General features: G+C 41.8%; 1 protein-coding gene across 2 annotated transcripts in view; it reads left to right on the top strand.

Moving 5' to 3' along the window:
- The window catches only part of KIF26A (kinesin family member 26A), a 101,757-nt gene extending 77,562 nt beyond the window's left edge, over window positions 1-24,195 (top strand). Inside the window, exons 6-15 of one of the 2 annotated variants that reach the window (XM_082057370.1) lie at window positions 6,621-6,830; window positions 8,748-8,841; window positions 9,312-9,574; window positions 9,827-10,010; window positions 10,311-10,470; window positions 12,162-12,324; window positions 12,882-16,266; window positions 20,782-20,972; window positions 21,830-21,980; window positions 22,727-24,195. In XM_082057370.1, the coding sequence (XP_081913496.1) occupies window positions 6,621-6,830; window positions 8,748-8,841; window positions 9,312-9,574; window positions 9,827-10,010; window positions 10,311-10,470; window positions 12,162-12,324; window positions 12,882-16,266; window positions 20,782-20,972; window positions 21,830-21,980; window positions 22,727-22,902 (4,977 nt within the window). In that variant the 3' untranslated portion in view covers window positions 22,903-24,195. The remainder of the gene's footprint in view (window positions 1-6,620; window positions 6,831-8,747; window positions 8,842-9,311; window positions 9,575-9,826; window positions 10,011-10,310; window positions 10,471-12,161; window positions 12,325-12,881; window positions 16,267-20,781; window positions 20,973-21,829; window positions 21,981-22,726) is intronic. The other variant, XR_014184514.1, reaches the window with a different exon arrangement.
- Window positions 24,196-25,528: the final 1,333 nt, after the last annotated feature.

The following is a 25,528-nucleotide window of genomic DNA, read 5'->3' as shown; positions in this document are numbered from 1 at the left end:
ACAAAATTAACTTCCTGGCTGCATGATGCCTGTCAAGGATATGTATTTCAGGGAATATTTAGTGTCCATTCAAATTTGGTATAATGACATTTATTGCTAAGGACCAAATTGCTTGTTCATTTAGGGATTATGATACTGCTGTAATGTAGAATATGAGCAGCATTTTTAGAATGCCAGCATGTTCCCAAAATATAGACAGATAAAGTCAGAGTTTATTTTAGTAAAAAAGGCTTGAGCGTATCTATTTTAAGATTTTACATGCTTTTAAATTTATTATTTCTATTTTTTCCTTCTCATTCTGTCTAATTTGAAACTTGATAACTATATACTCATCAAATTCCAATAGAACATCACTGTAAACACAGGAACACTGCACATCCATTGATTTCAAGGGAGATACCATAAGTTACAGTTATGTCTGTCCTAACATACTTGGCTGGGTCAGGGTCTTAATTTCCTCAGCATTCAAAATGCCATGGAGTCTAGTCATTACTTAGTGAATTAGTGGAGTCTTTTCTGTCTACATGTCTGTCCCAAATTAAACCACAGAGTATCTGGCACCCTTCACTCCACTGAAAGGTGCATGACCAACTCTCTGAGGTAATATAATATTTTTTTTATTCATTGTCTAAAACGTGTAGTAGAGATCCGAGATAGTCTTAGGAACAGAATCCAAATCATGTGTTTCTTTAAGCGTGAGGCTGTCCTTCCCCGTCTGGTCTCAGAGTTGATAGCCCTTCTATCTCTTGATTACAGGATAGTAATCAATGTGAACCTGGCTGTCTCAGTCTCTTGACTGTTTCTGTCTGAAATTGTGTAGGATTGTGTCATTCTCTCTGTTATCATGGCTCTTTTCTCTACAAAGTCAGCCTTGGATGTTTTTCTTCTGGGACGATGCGTGCCTCACTGGTCTTGGAGGAGTTCCGCGCTCATTGATGCGTGGCTTTGCTGTAGCTCCCTTCAGTTCAGCATATCCAAAATATGTGGGCTGTATTAGACAAAACTGCTAGCTTGCCTCTGGCCATCAGTCTTACATTCATGTCAGAGAGTTGCTTTGAAATTTGGGTTTCACAGCTTTCTGGTCTGTCTCTTATTTTCCAAACCTGTTTTCTGACACTGACGTATGCTTGATGTTTGCACTATCTTGACCAGTGCTGCTACCAGCTGATTATTTTGGTTGCTGTGATTCGCTTGTCCTGTTCTCAGCTCTAGCTGGTTCAGTATTCGGGGGGGGTCTGGAAATCATAAGTTTGCACAAAGGGAACACACAGGGATGGTACTCTTGGAGGAGGTCACAGCATGGGAACAGTGACTGCCATGAGATGATGGGGCAGAAGGTCTCTCCTTGTAACCATTGGGGTGTAAAATGGGGTGGGAGGAGTGGGCTATAAGAGGAGAAAGGGGAGGCATGAGACAGGATGTATATCTCTTAGTTTCAGAAGGGTTTCATTGTTTAGGTCAGAATTGTTAAATATGCATCTATATTTGATTTTCATAAGGGTCTGAGATGTCAAAGTCTAGAGTTTTGGCTCAGGGCTTCAATAAATTACAGGTATTTGAGTGTACTATATGGTTCAGTGGTTCTCTAGTGGTCTCATCAGATGTTTCTGTATGGGGTTTAGCCCATTAAAAAAAAAAAAAAAAAAAATATATATATATATATATATATATATATCCTTGATTGCTATCAATTTCTCTCCCATCCTTGCCATTGAAGGTTAAAATTGTTGTGCTGGGTGAGTGGTCCTCTGACCTTATGCCGCCTATTTCTGGGTCTGTTCAAAATTATGTACTCATTTATTTACTTTTAAAATTCTTTATATTTTAATAGCATATTCAGGATGTATCAGCCATCTTCTTTTCCCAAACACTTTTGAATTTCATAGGGTTTCCTTCAGCAGTTTTGCTGACCTCAGCAGCTGAATGTTAACCCCCAGTGTACAAAACCCACCAGATTAGAGTTGGCTAATTAATGAGATACTTCAGTGGTTTGCATGATTTAGGATGTCTTCAGGCACTGAGAAAAATATTAATAATGTACAAGTATTGTGATGGTTGTGTTTATTTTATTTTCATTTGCAGAAGTTGAACAAATATATTCTCTTTTTCTATCAACATCCTCGTTAAAATATCCTTGATAATGATAAAGTTCCATTCATAATTCTTTTCCTTATTTTGCATCTTTCTGTGACATTGAAGAAGAAATACAAAAAAGAGGAGAAAAAATGGAGTTCCTAAAAATGCCCAGTTCTAGCAGTAAGGGTCACCCCATCACAGGATGGATTTGCCATCTTAGATCTCCTGAAGGGGTCTAGAAGTGGTCAGGGCACAGACATCTTGAGCCTAAGATGACTTTTCTGGAATTTTACCATATTTGTATTATCTTGTCTTTTTTGTGTTCTTTCTCATGCCATTCCTTCCCCTTTGCCATTCCTTTTAGCTCTTTTCTGTCTTGTTCTCCATTTTTTCATTCATTCTCCCTATTCCTTATCTTGTGTCTTCTATGCTTTGTGCAAGTGTTCCCAGTAGCTGGCACCGCTGCAGGTTGAGCTGAGCCCAAGAAACTGGCTGTATTGTTGAATAACTGCCCACAAGGGGTGTGATCCAGAGTAGGCCTGAAATGGATGTTTTAAAATCATTAAATGGTTTGGGTTGGAAGGGACCTTCAAAGCTCATCCAGTCCAACCCCTGCCATGAGCAGGGACATCTTCACCCAGATCAGGTTGCTCAGAGCCCTGTCCAGCCTGGCCTTGGATGCCCCAGGGATGGGGCATCCACCACCTCTCTGGGCAACCTGGGTCATTGTTTCACCACCCTCATTGTGAAAAAATTCTTCCTTATATCTATCCTGGATCCACCCCCTTCTATTTTCAAACTGCTACCCCTTGTCCTATGGCAACAGGCCCTGCTCAAAAATCTGTCCCCATCTTTCTTATAAGCCCCTTTTAAGTATTGAGAGGTCACAATACAGTCTCCCTGGAGCCTTCTCTTCTCCCGACTGAACAACCCCAACTCTCGGCCTGTTATTGCACTTAGTTCTAGTCCTTCATTTTCATCAGCAAATAAAAGCATTAGAGTGCAGTGCAGGTATCGCTGCTATGCTCCCCGGTTATAGGCCAAATTTACTTTTAAATTTGTAGGTTGCCATGTTTTCTTGAATTCTTCCCTCACTGCAAGCCCTTGTATGTGAATGATTTCCTGTACTGCATGTTGCTGTCTCTACAGGTGAACATGACTTTTGTATGAGAACTAGATAAAGAAACCCAGGAGAAGATGCGGTTAAGTTGATCCTTAAGGCAGGAACCACGCTGGCTCTATAGTATCCTGCTTTTTCTGCAGTACTTATCCCAGAAGAGTACTGGGATGAACTGCAGAGCTGAGAATATAAAGCTATCACTTAAGATTTGTCCTGAAACACAGCAGGGCAAGAAGTGTGAGAAGAATAAATAGTGTAACACCAAACCTTTCTTTTATGTACTTAGAAGCATGTATGTGCACTCAGGATCTGACTGCACTTAGTTTTTGCTGTTGTGAAGGGATATGTTGGAGAAATCTTTGCGCTTGTTGGTACTTTCATGAGCATTTCTACTTCATTTTCAAATGAAGTCGAAATCTGGCTCAGCAGCATGAATGAGTGCGACACATTATAACCCTACAATTTCTCGTAGGCATCACTTACAGACAGATTTAATGGGCAGATAAACTAAATTTGAAATCAGTATTTTTCTGTTCTGCAAATCAGCTTTTACACATGAAACACTGAAAGAAGAACTCCCTTGAGCTGCTTTTCTCCCCCTACTCCCATTTGTCTTGAAAGCTCACTTTCACTGTAAAAAATGAAGATGACCCTTGAGGCCTGTTAAGTTTGGGATCTGATCCATTATGGGAAGCTGTTTTAGTATCTTTCTACTTCAGAGAGGTGGTTTCAAAAAGCTGATTTGACACACAAGGTTTTTCTGGGGGTGAAGCCATCTTTCTGTTATGGGGAGCAATGCTCCGATGGAGGTAACTTGCTGTTTAGGTCAGGGGCAAACCAATTTTCCCTTATCTGAGCTCTGGCTGCTATAATCTAATAATAGGTGGAAGAGAGAGCAGAAAGGACTGTTTAGAGAAGTGCTTTGAAAACAGCATATATTTTAAAATTCATTTTAATCAAGTGACCCCCTGAAGTGGGCATTTGTATAATTTGTATTTATATATATATATATTTAGGTGTGTGGTGTTGTGTTTTTTTTTTTTTTTCCCTGAGGGTACGTATTTTACTGAGCACCTTGGTAGCGTGTCAAGGTTGAGCTAGCAGGCTAATACACAAAGCTGGCTTCATGGAGCTTTTATGGGGAAACAGCCTTGAGTGTGTCACCTCTGATGCACTTTGCTTTTAAAGCAGCTGTTTCATTTATTCTAAGGTTTGCTTATTTTCTGGGACTGTATTTTCATATTCATATCACTGTGAAAAGGGGAAATAAAAGAAAGTGTTGAAATCAGGGGACTGCTTGTGTCAGTGGAAGAATTTGCTGCTACCTTTGGTGGAGCCTCCTGCAGTGTTTACTGGAGGGATCGGTTGTTTCTTATGCTCTTTGTTTGGAAAAAATGTGGAGGAAAAGCTTTTATAGCCCCTTTATGGAAAATATTTTCTGTGAGGGTGCTTGAGGAACTGTGCAGAGATGCCTGTGTGCAGCTTAGCCCCTGTAGAAAGGAGGAACTGGAAATATGAAACGGTTCAGGACGCCAGGGAGATCTTGATGTTCCCCACTGTCCCCAGGTGATAAAGTAGGGACAGTTCAGTGCTTCCTCTGCATCCACCGGTCTGCTGTGGATCATCCTGGCTTGGACACCACATGTCACTTGCACCCACTGGGTGCAGGTGTGTATGCCATCACCTTGTATCTGAATTTCCCATGTTGTGCTTTGTTGGAGTAGTGTTTCAGCCTTGGTTCTGCCTTTGACATTATTTCTCTGGATACAGGAGTGATGGGGAGATGCCAACTGCAAAACACGTTTTTTTTTTTTTCAAAAACGAACAAAAGTGTGTCAGTGTAGTGAGTGCACAACATTTTAATGAAATGATGTTCTTGGAACATAGTAAAGAGGAGTCAAATTGTCCTGGCACATTTAAGGTTAAATTGGCGACAATAAGTTACTGAAAAGGAGGATCATTCTTTATCAGAGATGCATGCTTTCCAATTCAGCTTCCCCATGCAACATCCAGCTCAGGGCTGGTGGAGGACTTGACTCATGCACAAGCATCTGCCTGCTCTGTGTTTGGAGGGTTCACCTGCCAGATTTGCAGCAGAGGGTTTGCTATCTGTGACTCCTTCCAAATCAGATACAAGTGCTGTAAAATTAGTGGGTGTTTTGTTGGTCAGTAGTTGCATTGCAGAAGATGAAGCTCCTCATAGGTGCTCTGGGTGGAAATCGTTCTGGCTCTGCTGGCTGTGGTACGTTACAGCTGTGGAGGCTCTTCACCCGGTGATACTACATGGTTAACATTGGTGGTGTGAAAATTGTCTGGTATTTGAATAAGGAGATAACAGTCTAGTTCAGCTTGTTATTGAAACATTTCATATTGGCCACAGAAAGTCACTCTGGCTGAGCACTGCTTTTCTCTTAAGCTTGATCTTCCGGGCAGTGCAGAATTGAAGATCAGCAAAGTGATTCACTGTGCCTGTAATTGTCATTTACTTCACTGCAAGCTGTATAAAACATGCTGGTTCTGACCTGGGGGCATTTAATAAGGATAAATGGTCGTAAGTGAGTGTGAGGCGATATTTCAGTTTCTCAAAGTAAGAGTGTGATTTCCAGGAAGCTTAAAAGAAGCAAGTGTGCAACCTCTGCTGAACTTCCATGAGACCCTGTCACTTGGATCCTATAAGCTGCTTTGGAAATCACAGCTAACGTGTCTGAGCTCTCTAAAAATGCTGTCTTAAAACACCATGTGTAGGAAATTGGCATTTGCAATGCTGCAATAGAAATCTACTTTGTGAGTGATTTCTTTTCAAGCTTTTTGACCTTTTAATGCTTTTTTTCCTTTTCTTCCCTTCTTTGAGACTTCAATTAAATCTGCAACTAAGCATCGAAGAGCCTAGCAATGACAGCATAAAGGCATCTGCCTGGGAAAGCTATAAGAGAAGCACCTTTGTATTAGGAGAATGTGAACCAGGAATTGAAAGTTTCTAGATTTAGTTCAGTTTGAATGCACTAGGCAGCTGTTTGAGGCTTGCATTATTCAGACTGATTTTCAGCGTGGATTGCTTTGTGCTTTCAGTCACGTTAAGTGCTTGAAAGGTAGGAGACTAAGAGTTTCCCTTTCTTTAGGCATAGTATTGAATCTAGAGTGCATTATACCTGCAGATCAGCTGTGTATAATTTGAAATGGTAAAATTGGAACAGAGTCAACTGAGGGGACAAAGTGTACCTTTAAAAGCTAGTTTGGTGCAGACCCCAGGGTGGAAACCAGGCTGGAAAATCTCGCTCTGGTTTTGTCCCACGGTTGTACTGACACACCTAAATATTACAAATGAGCATGTCATGGGAGGGAGAATGGGTTCGGGAGGAATGCTTTGCATGTGTTTATCTGTAGCTGACAACTCAAGTTACCACTTTCTTCTGAATTCTTGCAGGTGAAAGTGATGGTAAGGATTTGTCCCTCTCAAGGAGCACATGAAACATCTGAATCCATGTCCTTCTTAAAGGTAGACCCACGAAAAAAGCAAATCACATTTTATGATCCAGCGGCAAGTGGGCCTTCCAACGCAGGTCACAGGAGAGGAGTTGTTGCTGTCCCAAAGATGTTTGCCTTTGATGCAGTTTTCCCCCAGGATGCTTCACAGGTACTGGAGTCACTTGCGTAAACCTCCTGAGTCTTCTCATGGCCACTGAGTTTGATTGCCTTAAGTGTTCTTTCTGTTTCTGGGGAATTTTATTTGAATGAGTTGCCTTAATGCCTGGGAAAAAACATGGTAATTACTAGGCAAGTGGGTAAATTCTTACATAGATGTAAAATTAAGGAGTAATAGCTGGGGAGATGAATTTGCTGACTAAATTGTATTCCTGCGTTTTCTCTTGTTAGAGAAAGACACACAGCCAATTTGAAATTCACTTTTCCATCCGGTTAGGTTTTAACCTATTTGATGTCACTGAAATAAAGTCCTTCCCCACTGCTTTCAATGGGAAATGAACATGTGCTTAACATTAAACTAAATGCTGTTGTTAGGAGAAGAGATACAGCTAACCCTGTGGGATTGCCATACTGAAACACTTAGAGAGGTTTTATGTTTTCCTTGCCTTTTCTGGTTTATTTTATACTGTGTTTTTGACTGGTTATTTTATTGTGATGGTTTTGCTGGTGGTGGTGGTGCATGTCTTTCTTTTGGCCCGCAAAAGGCTGTATTTGTACAGCAGTAGCCCCAGACCTGAAATCTGATATGCAGGCAGCATGGCTGGTATTTGAGAGGATTGAGGGCTGCAGTAAATTTGGTGAAATTGTACTCAATGGACACCTGAAAATTCCTTCTGGGAAAAAATCTTTGGTTCAGAAAAAAATCTTAGAACAGCTTGAAAAAGAAGACCAAATTCAGCAGCATATGAACAACTACTTCAAGTTTGAACTGCTGAAAAAAAAAATAGAGTGAAAGTACACCACAAAACATCCAAGATGAAAATGATACATTAATGTTGAGAAAACTTGACAAAATCTCGTTCAGAATCTTACCCTCAGATCTTCTGCTAGGGTTTTGTTTATTTTTTAGGGTCCCAAAGTAGACATACAAAAATATTTATGAGGTCCAAGTTCTAGCTAAACTCTAAAGATGCAGAATAACCTCCCACGCACATCAGTACCTAGAGCTATGGTAATGACATGAGGAGGCTGTTTTTTTGTGCAGAAGTGTAGCAGTGATCTCAACATTAGTCCAGAACGGGAGGTGGCTTTCTCTTACTTGTGTTGCCAGCCCTACTACAAGGTGGCCAGTCACATCCTGCTTCTCTGCTGGTTTTGGCACCAGTCCCTCAGGTGGTTGACCCCTGGTTTGTGCTGGGCTTGCTCAGGTCCTTGTAGGCCTGTTGAGTGGCCTGTTTGTGGTGTTCCTTCTGTTGCTCGAGGCAATCTTGCTGCCATGCACCTGCAGACAGAGCCTTTCCTTTCACTGCAGTTACATATTTACACCAACCCTCTCCCCTGGGCCCCAGTTGCTGTACTTAATAGATGATCTTATTGTATACTTGAAACCTTCACTGACGTGGATAAACTGGTTCTAGTACACTGAAATATTTTAGCAAATTCTCTTTATTGATGATGTTTTTTCCCGTGGAAGAGGAAGATGTGATACAATGAAGTATTATTCAGGGATCTTAATGCATTTTCTCCCGTATAAATGTCTTTTTAATTCCTGTGAGCACTCTTGAGTAGCTTAATTTCAGTGGAGTTGCTACTATTGCTGAATAGCCTTGGCTAAGCTATTATACCAGCAGGAAGCCTGGTTGGATAGCATTCAGTTTGCTACATTAGTCATAGAATCAATATTCCAAGAGAATTGGTTTAATAGAACTGCAAACTATTTTAGGCTGTAGTAGCATATTTTATTATTTTTTAAGATAGCATAGTTTCTAAAATAGTAGGACTGGTGCCATAAAAATGGGGAGAATATTGCACCTCAAAAATATTGAGTCATTCATTTCATTACAGAAGAACAGTAAAAACCATAGCAGTATATGCTCTTTTACTTATTTATCTCAAATCTTTCTTTCAGGCTGAGGTATGCTCTGGAACAGTAGCAGAAGTAATCCAGTCTGTTGTGAATGGTGCAGATGGTTGCATATTTTGCTTTGGTCATGTCAAGCTTGGTGAGCTCCCAAATTCGTTACAGTTAATTACTATGTCAGTCTGGTAATTACATGCTGTCAGCTCCTGGAACAATAAACCTGGAGTATATGAATAGATTAGAATTTCTTTTTAATTAGTTTTGCAAACTTATTATGGTTTATTTCTACACTGGGCTTGTAAGTTTTAATTTGAAAAGGTAAAGTGTAACATCAGATTAGCTTATTCAAGAGCAAGTTTATATAGGTGCATTGTGATGAAAATCAAAAGATCAGAGATGCTTTTAACATTAATTTGCTGTGGGTCTGAGTTACAAAAATGGAAAACTAATTGAATAAATAGTAACAGATTAATGATTAAATACTTGCATTTTTGTATCTGTTCTTTCCCATTTTCTGTGCAGCACGTGGCATTGCATATAATGTACAGTGGTGATACGAAGAGTCTTGTACAAGAAAGGTGAATTAAATTAATGTTTGTCTTTTTATTCTAGGAAAATCTTTTACCATGATTGGGAAGGATAGCTCCACACAAAGCCTTGGTATCATCCCCTGTGCAATTTCTTGGCTCTTCAAATTAATCAATGAACGTAAAGAAAAAACTGGGACTCGTTTCTCTATTAGAGTATCTGCGGTGGAGATCAGTGGCAAAGATGAAAACCTTAAGGATTTGTTAGCTGAAGTAGCCACTGGCAGCCTTCAGGATGGCCAGTCTCCTGGGGTTTATCTGAGAGAAGATCCAATATGCGGAACCCAGGTATAATGGATATCACAACATAGATTTTTCTGAGCCTGACTTTCTTCTGCTTTTTATTTCTTTTTATCTGGCAACAATTATGACAACTTTTGAGACAATAAAAAAAAATTATTGCTTTTAATTTATATGCTGTTTTCCCATGGTGTACATATTTGTTTCTTTTAGTGCCCTAGATATTTAGACAATTCAGCAGAAAAATAATAAAAAAGAACGCCCCTGTGCTAATTAGTCATTTTCTTGTTTATATTCAAGCTTCAAAACCAAAGTGAGCTAAGGGCCCCCACAGCAGAGAAAGCTGCCTTTTTCCTTGATGCTGCAATTGCTGCCAGAAGTACCAGCAAACCTGAATGCGAGGAAGAAGACAGGAGGAATTCACATATGCTTTTTACTCTTCACATATACCAGTATCGCATGGAGAAGAGTGGCAAAGGAGGAAGTATGAATCTTCTTACTGTATTGTTTATTTTTAAATGATGTGGGTTTTGGGTTAGTTTAAACAATAATTTGCAATAAACTTAAAAAGAAAAAAATTAAGTGAACCCTCAAGCCAGCCAAGTCACCTTTAGCTTTGGTAGTTGTGGCTAATATCTCATTTCCTTACTATTAATATTTAATTTGGTCATTATCCCGTGCTGTATTCTTTTTTTTTCCTCATTTGAATACATTTTGAATACCAAGTTTGGCTTGAGCCCATGCAAGAACATGACATACAACTGTTTCCCCCCTTTTGTTTCAGTGTCTGGAGGACGCAGCCGTTTGCATCTCATTGATCTGGGGAGCTGCGAAAAAGTGCTGAGCAAGAGTCGAGATGCAGGAGGTTCTCTGTGTCTGTCCCTCTCTGCCCTGGGCAATGTAATTTTGGCCTTAATTAATGGTGCTAAGCATGTGCCATATAAGTAAGTGAATTATTGTCTGCATTATCGTACATTTGTGGTTGGTGTTACTTTAGCAATGAATTGCATCAACAATTTACTCTTTACCTAAAATGAAGTTGAAGTTCTGTCGGAGAAGGATCTGTCTTCTTAACTTAAGGTCACTTGTATATTACAGATACATGTATCCATTTATCTACCTGTCTATATGTATATATATACACACACACAACTTTTAAAATGTCACATAGTAACAGGAAATTCCTAATTACAGGAGTAAAAATTGTATGGATATTGATAGATATTCAGTTTGGGTGAAATGTTGGGGAGGGTTAAATTGTCGAAAAAGACAGGGGAAAATGGCCAAAATGTTTTTTTCTTCTATCTCTTCTTTGCTTCCTGGGTTTGGAATTCAGAGCAGTCTCAACCAGCTCGACATTAGTAAACAATTATGTCAGAATTTCATAGGATTTTCTTTCCCTTTTCCAAATTCAAAAATTGTATTGAAATTTCAGAAAATACTAGAGAGCTTATCAAGTGTGATCATCAAAGGTTGTTATTTTTCCTCGCCTTTTTGAATGATACATCTTTTCAATTTAAAAAAAAGACCACCATGTGGTTTAGTGGAGGTGAACATTAAGGTGTGGTCTTTTGCAGAGTGTATTTGACAATAAAATGTCAAACACACCTGTGGGAAGCCCAACCTAAAGAAGACAGCCACATTGTAAACACCCTTACCAGAACTTGGCTTTCAGTCCTTAAATTTAATTGCTGCTTGTCTTTATGTGTTATAACTTTGTGCCTTCATTATCAATCGTGTCATTTCACATATTTATCTACTGCTGCATTTCAAACAGGTGTTCTTTCTTTCTGTATTAGGCAGAAAGATATTTTCCTCAGGCTAGTTGCTAGGTTTGTGGATGAGAGTAGAGGATGAATGGGTTAGAATAGGGAAGGGCAGATCTTCAACTGTGTCACCTGCCATTATTTGGTAAGCAGGGATATGACCGTACTTCCCACATGTTGGGCCAGCTCAGGTGGGCAGTAGGAAGCTGCCTTCAGGGAACTCTGGGGATAGATGTCTTGGGGACCAAAGTGTCCCCAAGTGACAAAATGTCACTTGCCTTGTCAGGTTTGCTGTCCAGGAAAGCCTTCACAGAGAAATTCTGCCTTCCATTTGCTATGTCAGAGCACAGCTCAGCAGGCAGAATGGAAAGTAGATTAGTTCAGGTGGCGCTGATAATGTACTTCTGATATCTAACATTGTTATATTTGTTTAGAGTTTTCTTACCATTTCTGTTGACTTTTTTCTTCTTATCAAAATTGTTTGCATAGAGCTCACAGAGCTTAGCTATCCAGGTACTAAGTCTGCACAGGTAAAAATACAGCACTCCTGAGCTTTTGGGGTAATATGAGCTAAACCTGACATAACTAAAGTAGTTATCAATTATTTTACAGTTGTCTAAGTAACAAATAAAATGACATACCATAATGCAACTACACATGTAGATAAATAATCAATTTGGTAGTATCTTTGTGTATGTACATCTCGAGACATTTCAAGTGTGGTCAAATAATACGAGCATATTTCTTATCTACATGTACCATACATGCATATATCCTATGAGAGAGAAAGCACAGCCTGTGATGTAAAAATCTGCAAAACAAGATTGTGATATTTTTAAGCCATCTCAGCATTCTCATTTTTAACACAGGGACAACAAGTTGACAATGCTGTTGAGGGAATCACTTGGGAACATCAACTGCAGAACTACTATGATTGCGCATATTTCTGACTCCCCAGCCAGTTATGCAGAAACTCTCACCACCATTCAGCTTGCATCACGAATCCACCGAATGAGAAAGAAGAAATCCAAGGTTGGTTCACAAACAAGCAGCAATTAATTCATTTGAAAATGAGTTTTCCTAACCTCTCAGTGGGGGAGCATGGGATTTCTCTGCGGTAAGAAGTAATACAAAATGCATGAAAGCTCAGGAGAGGAACTGACAAATGACTTGGCACTGAGCCATCATCCCACCCCCAATCCTTAATCCTGAAATTCCCTTCTTTTTGTTCCAAACACGTATTCTTTCTTTGCTTATATATGGAACTATCTCAAAAGCTCCTATTAATTAAAAACCAATAAGGAAGGAACAGAAAACTGTTGAGGAGAATGACAATACATAATATTTAATGGGAATTATCTGAAAAGGTGTGATTGTTATATTACTCTTTATACAGTAAAATCTATGTAGCATGACCTTGTTATTTTAATTCACACTCTAACATTTTTACACCAGATGTAATTGTGATAGTATACACAAAGCAGAGAGTATATAGCAAACCTGACCTTTTAGTCAATTATATGAGCATATATATACACACTTATATGTCAATTAGTATTTATATATTTTCTCTTACTGATAATTTGCAGTATGCCTCCAGCTCGTCTGGAGGAGAGAGTTCATGTGAAGAAGGACATGTCCGAAGACCGCCCCATTTGCGACCATTCCACCCACGAACTGTTGCCCTTGATCCTGACCTTCCTGTCCTGAGTATATCTAGTGATCCTGATTATTCCTCCAGTAGTGAACAGTCTTGTGATACTGTCATCTATGTTGGTCCCAATGGTGCAGCTTTGTCTGACAGGGAATTGACAGATAATGAAGGTCCTCCAGAGTTTGTTCCTATCATCCCATCCCTAAATAAAAAGAGAAATAAAGACAATTCCGCTGTTGGTAGGAGTTCTGACAAGGACCATTTTAAATGCAACACTTTTGCTGAACTGCAAGAAAGGTTGGAGTGCATTGATGGAAGTGAGGAACCTATCAGATTTGCCTGTGGAGAAATGTCTGTTGTGTCCAATTGTAGTCCAGTCCCTGGAGGTACAGAAAATTCACAGTCTAAGCTGGTAAAGGATAAAATATCTTCTCCTTCTGGAGGACTTAAGAAACCAGTTCCACAAGAAACTGCGTCTCCCAAAAAAGGACATAACCTTCCTTTCCAGGCTGTTGCTCCAAGGGGTGGCAATGGCAATTGTCACGAAAAGAGCACACCTCAATTGAAAACAGAGCATTCCAAGCCACAGAGCAGAGCTGACAACAAAATAATAGACTCGATACTGGAGGGAGGGAGAGAGACAATCATCGATTCCCTGCTGTCCTCGAGGTGTAGCCCTTCAAGAAATCCAGAGCAGAATAAAGCCCCGGCTGAATGTGGCATTAAGGAAAAGCCCTTGCATGCAAAGAGACCCTTGCCAAGCCCAGCACCTCCACCTCTGCAGCAGAAAGAGCAAGTGCCAAGCTCCAAAGCTGAGAATTTGGAGCTGGACAATAGCAGTGGAGTTCGAACTCCTCCTGTGGGAATGAGCAAGCAGATAGGAAATGAACCTGAGCAAAACCCCGTAGGAAGCACATTCCTGGTTGGTAGCAACCCCCAGAATCAGTCAGGTGCGATAGAGGTACACAGCTTCAGGTCAGCGTTCAGAGGGAAGTGTTTTGATCGGGATATACTAACCACCACGGTGACTTTGCAGCAGCCTGTTGAGCTGAATGGAGAGGATGAGCTTGTTTTCACTGTGGTGGAAGAACTATCCATTAGTGGGATTGTGGATAATGGAAGACCTTCCAGTATCATTAGCTTTAACAGTGACTGCTCCCTTCAGGCTCTTGCATCGGGTTCAAGGCCAGTCAGTATTATCAGCAGCATAAATGATGAGTTTGATGCTTATACCTCACAGGAGACTTCTACTGGTGTAAATATTGATATTGTTGTGCCCTTTGCTAAGGATCCCTTTACCAGCAGCAGACGTTCCTCCATCAGTTCGTGGCTTAGTGAAGTCAGCATCTGTACAATCGAAAGTGATGGAGCCCAGTCCAGTGACAGTTTTGTCGCACAGTCGTCTTACAGCTGTAATAAGTCTGAGGAACCCTTCAACTTGGATTCATCCCATTTATCCATCCCCCTGAAAAGCACTCTAAACGACAGTGGATTTTGCTTCTCTGAACTGGAGAGTGAGAGCTTGAGTTCCAGCAAGCTGTCCTCAGGCATCAGCAAAAACCCTCAAGTCTCTGAAACTACCAAAGCGTCTCAGATAAAAAGTGCTTTTTGTGTCACTGATCAGCCAGTAAAAATAAAATTTACTAATTCTTGTGATATGCCTGTGATAGAAACAATACATTCTAGTCTTCCTAGGAAAACAAAAACTACCTCGTCTCCAATCCACAATAATACTGTCCTCAGTTATAAAGAGCTGCAGAATCCACATGGTATATTTGAAGATCCGTGGCTGTTGCGCACCGATTATCAGTCGGAAGCAAAACCTGTGGACTCACTGCTGTGTCAAAAATCTCATGCATTTGGTACTGAGAAGCAGCCAGGAAAGGCTGCCGAGTATTTTGGCACAGCACCAGGGCCAACAAAATCGCAGACTATGCTCGCCTGTTCGCAGAGGGTTGTGGATGGTTGCGAAATGGTCTGCAAATCCTCCAGTGGAGCTGCAAAGAAGTCAGAAGTTGCAATGAAGATGCCACAGCTGAAGAGAGGAGCCACCACTCTGGGAGTGATGCCAGTGTCACATGCCAACAGTACTTTGTCAGAGGCCGTGACCCGAGGGAATTCGGATGTTCCCTTGGCCACTGGCAGCTTAAAATCATCGCTGGGAAAGAAGAGTGCTCCGCAGAAGACACCCATGTTGTCCAGGCCAGGTGGGACAACACCTCCAACGCCTCCTGTACGCAAATCGAGCCTGGAGCAGAAACCTGTTGGTCTGGGCAATAGTGGGGGAAAAGCCTCTGGCCTGGACTTTGCCAGAGCTGCTGTGCCAAAGGCTGAAGACGATGCAGATTTGCGGCTGAAAGCAGGGTCTTACTTCAGCGACAGTGCCAGCAGCAAAATGAGCCTGAAGGGAGACCACTCTTTGCCCAAGATGACGTCCAGCCTAAAGGCGAAGGTGTCGAAGAGTGAAGCCGTGCACCGTTACGGGAGTCACATGTCTCTGGAGAGGTGTGACAGCCTGACGTCGGTTGGGTGCAAAACAAGTATGGTGAGGGAGAACGGGAGCACCAGCAACAGCCGGGCAGGACGCTCCGTCCCCAGGCTGGGGGTCCCCCCTGTTCCCTCTGGTATGGGTTTACCACCACCCTTTACTGCCCCTGTGCCTGGTAAAAACAGCCAGGCAAAACCCACAGCTAACCAGAAGGTGCAATCGAACGGGAATAAAAACCGGTGCCTCTCTGCCAGCGGGTCAAAGTCTCTCAGTTCCTCTGTGAAGTCCCTGGCGCAGCCCGCAGGGAAGGGCTCTGGCATGGCCCCCGGCGGGAAGATGGCCCCGCGCTCTGTGCAGGCTGTCAGCAGCAAACCTGGCCGAGGGACCATCATGGGGACCAAGCAGGCCATGAGGGCGGCCAACAGCCGCGTGAACGAGCTGGTGTCAGGTGGCTCTGCCAAGGCGGGCCACTTCCGAGGCTCCACCGACTCCGACAGCGGCAACGACAGCGGCATTAACCTCAGCGATGAGAAGTCGCAGATCCCGGTGCTGCCATCTCCATACAGCAAGATAACGGCGCCCCGGCGGCCTCAGCGGTACAGCAGTGGGCATGGCAGTGACAACAGCAGTGTCCTAAGCGGGGAGCTGCCGCCAGCCATGGGGAGGACGGCTCTGTTTTACCACAGTGGGGGCAGCAGTGGCTACGAGAGCATGATTCGGGACAGCGAGGCCACGGGCAGCGCCTCTTCAGCACACGACTCCATGAGCGAAAGCGGGATGTCATCGCCAGGACGGATGAGGAGCCTTAAGTCTCCCAAGAAACGATCGACGGGTAAGGAGCAAAGGGGAAGGTGACCAGGTGTCCACTGCCGTGTCCCTGGGGATGGGGGCGGGTTTCATGGCATCTCTTGACAGGGAGGGGAGGTTTGGGGGAAACTCAAAGCATGGAGGGGTGGACTGCCTGCATGCACTTGTGTGTGCATGCATATCGCTGTGACAGCAGCTACCTGTCATTTATTTCACTTCAAAGCTCCAGCTCCAGGTGTGACACAGGTGCTGTGGCGGAGAGGGCTGGGGAGGCGCTGGGCACCCCGGGGCGCCGGCAGCCTCCTTGCGAGGGAGGAGGCAGCAGGTGGCTGCTGGCAGATGGGGGGACGTTCCTTCCTCCTTCAGCAGGGTTGGCAGTGAGTGTGGCACCAGGGTGGCCCAAAATAGGAGGGTGTTACGGGTGGGTTGGGAAGAATGAGAATGCTAGATGGTTGCTGATGAGTTTTTTGTGAGGATCGAGTGAGTGTCGGGGAAGACTGGTGGTGAGGGGAGGAGGAGCTCTGCTGCCAGGTGTCTGTGAGGGAATTTCAGTGAGATGGGCTGGGAATATATTTTGGAAACAAGGGAATAGGCCTAGAGGGAAGAAGAGTGTGAATTTATGAGGATTGCTGAATGTGCCTTGGATCACCCAAGGTAAGGCTTAGGGGTAGAGCAGTAGGGTGCATACGTAACATGCAGCAGCTCTTACATTAATGCTACCTGCTAATTGCAAAATTATTGTATTGTACTGTAATAGTGTTTTTATAAAGAAATTTTAGAGTGTACATGTGGATACCACAGGCAATAGAAAACTGACTGGGGGAGTTGCCCAGAAGAGGTGGCTCCGGCTCACCTGCTGTGCAAGGCAGGTGCATCGACTACACTGTGCGAAGGTGGGCGCACGAGGGCCAGGTCCCTTTCCTGCTCTCTGGTGCCTTTCCATATGGCTTTCGCAGGTGGTGCTCATCTAAGTGCCACTAGTTGTAGCCAGCTCAAAAACGGGCTCATATGACTCCTGTTACATTATTAATTTTTAGTGATCTAGGTTGGAGTCTTGTAGTGTCGTAAAGCATCAGTGGCAGTTAGTGCTGTGTAGCTAATGACCAACAGCCTCATTCAGCAACCCAAGTAAGCGTACTGACTGTTGGAAATATAGTAGCAACTTAATATCAGCAACGCGCTGAATCTGAGCTTTTGGTTGGAAAGCGGTAGTTATTGCAGTCCCTGTAGACACCCATGATGCGCAATTCTGGCAGTAAAACCAAATGAGTTAAACTGATGTAGATCTCATGGTGCTTTCTGGTCAAAGAAACTGAGTTGCTTCAGCAGGTGATAAATAATTTTGGAAAGTCAGTGCAATGTTTACTGCAGTTCTCTTTCCATAGCATATCAACCTCTTAAACCTTTCCTACAAATCAATATTAACAGCTATATAAGTTGGACATGTATTGAGAAGGCATTACCCACTGATGGATTTGTATTTGGTTTTGCCCCAGGAAATGCTTATAAGGTCTTTAAAAATGATGAACTATTTCTTTTTCCAATTGAAATTGCTTTATATCAGTAAATTATGTCGTACTTTTTTGGAGTGCTGTAGACTTTGAGACAATAGTGTGTTTTATACATGAAATGAGGTTTCCTAGGAAGGTCATGAAATATTTCTTACAATAAATGTTTGGTTCAGACCTGTTATGGCCTAAAATATATCGTAATATTTGCAAAGTGTTAGAGATTCTTGGAGTAGCCTGTGTTGCTCCAAACTATGTTGGAGTCATGCAGTCTCTGGATTTAGGGACAGATGCTACTTCCATACTTGTTACTGGAAGCCTTGTCCCCTTATCCTTTAACTTCATCTTTGGAGAGATGATGTTGACCCTGGCTGATACAGTGGAAGGATATGAAGTCTGTCTGCTTAGTATGTGTGTTTGACTATGTCTGTTTGTTGTCCTCTTCAGAGGGATCCTGCTGTCACCAAAGTGGTTAAGAACCAGAGTTACAGTGGGTGATTTCAGCAGGCAGGACTACAGTCGTGATTCAGGCTAACTGAATTGTGGTTGTGAGAATGATGAATAGGTGGTGTAGAAGTTCAATCAAGTCTTCCTCTTTCCAAAATATTCCCATTGTGATTATTCTTTTTACTTAGAAATTAGCAAGGATGCAATTAAGAATTAGAGAAGTTTTTCTTAAGAATATGTAAAGCAGGTAACTCTTCTGGCGTCTATTAAGATATGTTGCTCTTGGGGGTACTTGCTGGGATTTTGTCTCCATTTCATGTTGAAGTTTGTGATGAGGTTTACGTGACGGGATTTATGTGACTGCGTTTACCTGACAGCACTTAAGTCTTCTGTAGAGGTCTTAGCCCCAAAGTTATTTTGGCAGCACTGACCTCTGAGCAGCACTGTCTCTTCCGTTCGATGTGCTCACTTTTGTAAGGAGACCGGAAGAAATAAGACTCCTTACCTCTGAACTGGTTTTCAATAAGAGAAGGAAGTTAGGCACTAAATTTATTGCCACCAGTTGCCCAAAAACTGCTTCTACTTAATGCTATCATGTGACATTTAAGCTTGTTTCTGGTGGCCTTCAGCCCTCCTGTTTACTAGGGATTAGATTGCAGCCTTGTTAATATTGCTTCACCATCTCTATGCATATACTCATCCTTGACACACATAGTGTAAAGATCAGCCTTTTAGAGAATGAAGAGAGACTTACAATTAAAAAAAAAATGCTGGACACCAAAGTGCCTACTGTTGTATACAAACATACCAGCATTTTTGAAGGACCGAGGTCAGTCTCTGATTCATGAAACTTGAGCTCTAGCAGGTGCATCAAGGTGGCAGTATGGTGATGTTTGTAAATAGGGAATTGGGGAGTTTTGTCATGCTCTGAGCTACTAAGTGTTGGTGCACATGGGTGGTGATAGGCCTTGACATTAGAGGTGGCTCAAGTTTCAGCTTGGTTGGTTGCTGACTTCTGAATGCTTCCAAATCCCACAGGCATTGAAAACTGCTGGTATTTAGCACCTTCTGGTGGGCTGGCCCTAGCTGATGCCAGGTGCCCGCCAAAGCTCCTCTAGCACTCCTCCTCCCCAGCTGGACTGGGGAGAAAATATAACAAAAGGCTTATGGGTTAAGATACGGGCAGGGAGAGATCACTCACCAATTACCATAATGGGAGAAACAGACTCAACTTGAGGAAGATTAGTTTAATTTATTACAAATCAAATAGAGCAGGGTAATGAGAAATAAAGCCAAATCTTAAAAAGCTTCCCCCCATCCCTCCCTTCTGCCCAGGTTCAACGTCACTCCCAATTTCTCTACCTCCTCCCTCAGAGCAGCACAGGGGGACAGGGCATGGGGGTTGTGGTCAGTTCATCACACGTTATCTCTGATGCTCCTTCCTCCTCACCCTCTTCCCCTGTGCCAGCATGAGGTCCCTCCCACAGGAGACAGTTCTCCACAAGCTTCTTCAGCGTGAGTCCATCCCATGGGCTGCAGTTCTTTGCAACCTGTTATGGTATGGGTCCCTTGCATGAGGTGCAGTCCTTCAGGAACAGACTACTCCAGTGTGGGTCCCCACATGGGGTCCTTCCAGAAAATCTGCTCCAGCCTGGGCCACAGGTCCTGCCAGGAGCCTGCTCCAGTGTGGGCTTCCCATGGAGTCACAGTCTCCTTTGGGCATCCAGCTGTACCAGTGTGGTATCCTCCATGGGCTGCAGGGGAATCTCTGCTCCAGCACCTGGAGCATCTCCTCCCCGCCTCCTTCACTGACCTTGGTGTCTGCAGAGTCTGCTCTCACATATTCTAACTCCTCTCTTCTGGTTGCAGTTGCCGTTGTGCAACAACTTTTTCTCCTTCTTAAATATGTTACCACAGAGGTGCTACCACTGTTGCTGGTGGCTTGGCCTTGGCCAGTGTCAGGTCTGTCTTGGAGCTGTCTGGCGTTGGCTCTATCAGACATGGCGAAAGCTTCTAGCAGCTTCTCACAGAAGCCACCACGTAGACCTGCTGCTACCAAAACCTGGCCATGCAGACCCTATACATACCTTAAAACACTGGTAGTAGTTCTGAAAGGAACTGTTTGCTCTTTGCAAAGAGCTGATATGATGATGTGTAGCCCTGCTTCACTTTAACTGGAGGAGCAGGAGATTTCCACATTCATCTGCTGTTATCAGTATTGGTTTGAAATTACTCTCTCGTTGACACTGCAAGGTAATGAATACCACTGTAGCCCACCAAAGAAAAATTAACTCAGGTTTTTGAGCATTTTTGCAAGGAGGGAATAAAGAATTGATGCTCAGACATCTGCTTTCACAGAATCACAGGGCGAACTGCTGTTTCTCCCATCTGTGAACCAAGTGGAACATACTTTGTTAAGGAAGTAACTCAGTTAGCAGCCTGAGGGTATTTTACTAAAAGGAAAAGATCAAGGAAAGCATTTCTTCCTAAGTATCCTGAGAACCTAGATCTTTCATTCATTGCAGTACGATCTGCAGTCTGGTAGTCTCCTAGAGTCTGAGGAGCACTTCTGTTTTGTATTTTAGGTCTCCAGCGTCGTAGACTGATTCCTGCTCCGTTACCTGATGCTGCCTCCCTAGGAAGAAAACCCAGCGTCACTGGCCAATGGGTTGATCTACCACCTTTGCCGGGCACTTTAAAAGAGCCATTTGAAATTAAAGTTTATGAGATAGATGATGTGGAACGATTACAGCGACACAGACAAGAGGAAACTGAGGTCAGCACATATTTTAAAACATTTGTAGACAACTTAAATTACAGTATACCCGCAGAATCCTTGCTTGAATGCTGGAATGGTGTTCAGAAAATTGATTGCAATTAAAGCACTGTAATTATTAATTTTACAATTCATATGTTGGTGTCCCCTTAACACAGAAAATGAAAATGATTACTGTCTAAAATTAATTGTGTCTAACATGACTGATGGTATAAATCGAAGTTACCAATGAATACATTATGAGAAGACTTTAGAATCTTAGTCTGGCTGATGAAACCTTAGTCTCCCTCAACTGCAGGGTCATTAACTCTTCATGTAAATGACAAGATTCTATTAAATCAGGAATGCACTGAGTTTAATTTACTTGTAACTGGAAAACACTTCAGCTAATTCTGTTTTAGAGACCAGAATTCTATATTCCTCTGATGCCTTTTTCCCATTTCTTTCATAATAGCCTTTCCCGGATGTTGAGAAGGTAGGAGTGCTTTTAAGATTTTAGGATTAAATATAACTCTTACAGTACTGTTAGGTTGTGCGTATCATTTGCATTGCTAGAAAAAAAAATCCTCTACAAATAGTAGTAATTTCAGAATGTATTAGAGATGTTTCCGAATTCAGACAAGTGCAACAAATGCTCGAGTGATGTAGCATGCTGTTCCTCTTGTTTAGAATCCATTAATGTAAACTTCAAATAAAAAAACCCTAAAAAACCCCCAAACCAACCAACCCCACAACCAAACAAAGCAACCCACCTGCTAACTCTAAGAAGTAAAGAGCTGGGAGCAATTTGTGTCAAACTGTCGGAGGCCAGTTCATAACAGGGAGATGAATGAAATGGTCTTTCTGTGTTTTAAAAGGGTCTGATGTATTTCCATACCAAGCTGAAGATACTAGAAAGGCGCCAGCAAAGAATCAGAGAAGTGAAGGCAAAGCATGATTTTTTGAAGGAAGAGTTAGAAGAGACAAAGTGCAGGTTGATGATGGATCCAAAAAAGTGGAAGGAAGACTGTAAGTACTTTGCAAAAACAGCAGTATGATCAGCATGTAACAAATTTTCAGCATGTGAGCAGTCCCACTGAAAAAATGAAGCACTTGCTAACATATTTTGCTGAATTGAGACCTAAAATACTCTGTGACTCCATTCTAATTTCTGTTATACGGGATTTGTTCAGTGCTGAGTAGTACCAGAAATTAACACCCCCACCCCAAAACAACCAGACAAAAACAGCAAAACAATGTGGAGACTCACAGTGGTGCTTGTTAATGTTAAAAATTTATATAACCTTTTATTATCTTTCCAAAGAAAGAAAAAAATGTTTCCTTTTTCATATTATAGCTGGGAAATGGAGGCCTGAAATTTGTTCACAGACTGAGTGCTGTGCTTAACTGGAGCCTCAAGGTAGAGTTTTGCATCTACTGAACAAAATGAAAGAGATTTCTTAATTCAAGAGGAATAAAATTGTACTGTACGTTATTAAGAATATTTTTACAGTGAGGGTGGTGAAACACTCATCCAGGTTGCCCAGAGAGGTGGTGGATGCCCCATCCCTGGAGACATTCCAGGCCAGGCTGGACGGGTCTCTGAGCAACCTTATCTGGGTGAAGATGTCCCTGCTCATTGCAGGGGGGTTGGACTGGATGGGCTTTGAAGGTCCCTTCCAACCCAAACTATTCTATGATTGTTGGCTCCTTTGTGATAGAATAATTGCTTGCTATGGCCTATTTCTCTTACTCAGTAATTTTTTGTCTGACAGTTGAAGTGGATCCTGATCTTGATAAGGAGTCACAGGAGTACCTGGAGGCACTGGAACAAGTCACAGAGGAACTGGAACAGTGTGTTAATCTTTGCAAGTCACATATCATGATAGTGACATGTTTCGATATTGGAATAACAGATACACAAGATGGAGCGAGGGAAGTGGAGGTTTGAAGAGGGGTTTTTCAAGGGACTGAAGGAAGTGAAGCTGGATCGTCCGATATGAAGTAAAGAGATTAAGTAGCTAGGAAGTGAAGGAAGGAAGGTGAAGCCTAAAAAGCAACAATGAATGTTTTAAGAGAAAGAAAAAGCTGAGGGTTGGGAATGTTCATAAATCATTTGGTGCCTCAATGTGACCTGGACTATACAAAGATAAAAGTAGGATCAAGTGTTGCTTCTACCAGAGGGAAGCAAAGAAATTTAGTACAAATCAAGATGTTAATTAACAAACAAACATACATACAATGGAAGTGCCTTTAAAGTTCATTTGATTTTCATTTTTGTATTTGGTGCTAGAATTAAAGCCAGCAAACCTAAGCAGACCACAAAATGTATTCCTACAAAATATTTTATACTGTATAGTGTATTTATGACTATATGTAAAGAAACAAACAACATTGTAGCAAAAGCAATAAGTAAATTATGTTTTCATACCTGAACTTGCCTTCTTGTTTCATAGAAAAGCTGTTTTATGTAGCAGAATTAAAATTGTATTATAATTGTTTTCTTGGTTAGGGGTCAAGATATTTTTATGAACATTTATCTATTGAAAAGGTGTATTATGGCATTTTGAGATGATTGCTTTACCTTCAGGTTTTGTATTATTACTTTTTCAGATCAAAAGAAATGTTTGTTTTCCATTTTATATATACATATATAGATATATATTAACTGCTTAACTACTTCCTTGGTTACTAACCTCACTTATCACAGATCTGGTCTTTTTGGAGTCATAAATCTAACGTGAGGAAGTCTACAAAGGGCTCTGTGGTTTGTTTTGGTTTTCTTTTTTCCTCTCTGACTGCAGGAACTGAGAATTATGTTTATTACCAAAACCATAAAACAAACAAAAAAAAAAGGAACAAAAGGTTTTTGTAAATGTTAAGTTAGGTCCATATTTTTATATAGTTTTGACTATAAATATAGCATTTGCATTTTGAACTTTTAAGACAAATAGTATATCTTTTTACAGTTTTTCTAAGGAAGGCAAACCCTCAGGATCAAGTTTATACATGCTGCATGAGATTTGTGCTTTTTTGAAGGAGGCCACTTAAGTGTGGAAACTATTGATAAATTGTTGCCAAACAAATACTTTTGAAAAGGTTTAATAGTGTATGTAATACCACATTTCATAATGAATCATATTTTCTAATCATCTTCCTTTTTATGGTTTTTTCAAATCCTTTGTAGAAATATGTATTATAACAGCTTGCTTCAGTTTTTATCTGTGAATAAAAGATACATCTATTGTTACGATTGCTTCTTGCTATGTACATGATTTTAATGTTCAGAAGAGAGAGGATGGCCTGTGGTGTACTGCGTTAGATGCCATATTATGTTATCTCTTTGCTCTTCTCGGTGGCAAACAATGATAGGACAAGGGGTAATGAGATCAAGCTGGAACACAAGAGGTTCCACTTAAATTTGAGAAAAAACTTCTTCTCAGTGAGGGTGACAGAACACTGGAACAGGCTGCCCAGGGAGGTTGTGGAGTCTCCTTCTCTGGAGACATTCAAAACCCGCCTGGATGTTCCTGTGCGACCTCACCTAGGCATTCCTGCTCCAGCAGGGGGATTGGACTAGATGATCTTTTGAGGTCCCTTCCAATCCCAAACATACTGTGATACTGTAAAAGAGAGAACTGGGAACAGAGTTTGGACATTAGTGATCGTAAACCAATTGAGAAAGAGAAACAAAACACCGAAGTGTGAAATAAATAGCAGTGATAATACTTATATTATCTTAGCACTTCAAAGTTTACAGAACAAAGACCTGCAGCTCACACACTTGTTTTCCCTGATGAGACAAAGCAATTAAAAATGGGTCTAAAAACACAAGAAGACTTTAGGAACTGGAATCAAGCCCTGTGCACCGTAGGTCCATCATGGTAAATGTCTACATTCAATTCTCTCTGCTGCATTTCCTCTCTCATTAGTGGCTGTGCATGGTCCTCATCTCCCACTGATGCTGGCTGGAGCAACTGGTCAGATGTAATGTAAAGCTAGTGCTTCTAATGACACCTTCTTGAGTATTTTCCAGCTATTTGGCCAAATGGCCTGTTAATGTGTGAAATTTTCCCCTCCCGCTTTCTCTCTCCTTACGTATCCCTAACAGCATGGCACCCAAGCAGCAAGTTCTCTTACCCTCCCAAGACTCCTGTGAGAGGAGTGTGAATACTTTCCTCCGCATTCTGCAGCTGGAGAAGTGGGAGCGTGAGAGCAAGTTTGATGCTTAAACATCCTTGTGGCTTTGCATGGGTTACAAAGGATGCCTCTCTGTGATTTGTCTCTGGAAAAGCGTGCACCGTGTTTGCTTACTGACATTTGGCACTGTGTTGGATTGAATGCAAGGGAATGTAGCATCTAGAATTTCTCAAGGATCTTCTTGCTGATATCCTTGAATACCAAATATATTTATTAAGTTGTAAATTCCTGCTATATTTACTTTCTGTGTGTGCAGAAAGTGAGTTCTTCCAAAGATGGAATCAAAATCATGGGGTGATGCAATACACTGCGGTGTGTTAGGTGGTGTTTTTTTGCACTGTGTTTTGTTTTGTTTTCCCAGAGCAACGATCAGATAA

This window comes from Streptopelia decaocto (genome assembly GCF_964273445.1).
Source record: "Streptopelia decaocto genome assembly, chromosome: 7".
NCBI classification, from domain to species: Eukaryota; Metazoa; Chordata; class Aves; order Columbiformes; family Columbidae; genus Streptopelia; species Streptopelia decaocto.
Note: the sequence above shows the minus strand (reverse complement) of the source record. Positions and strands in the feature narration are given on the sequence as shown.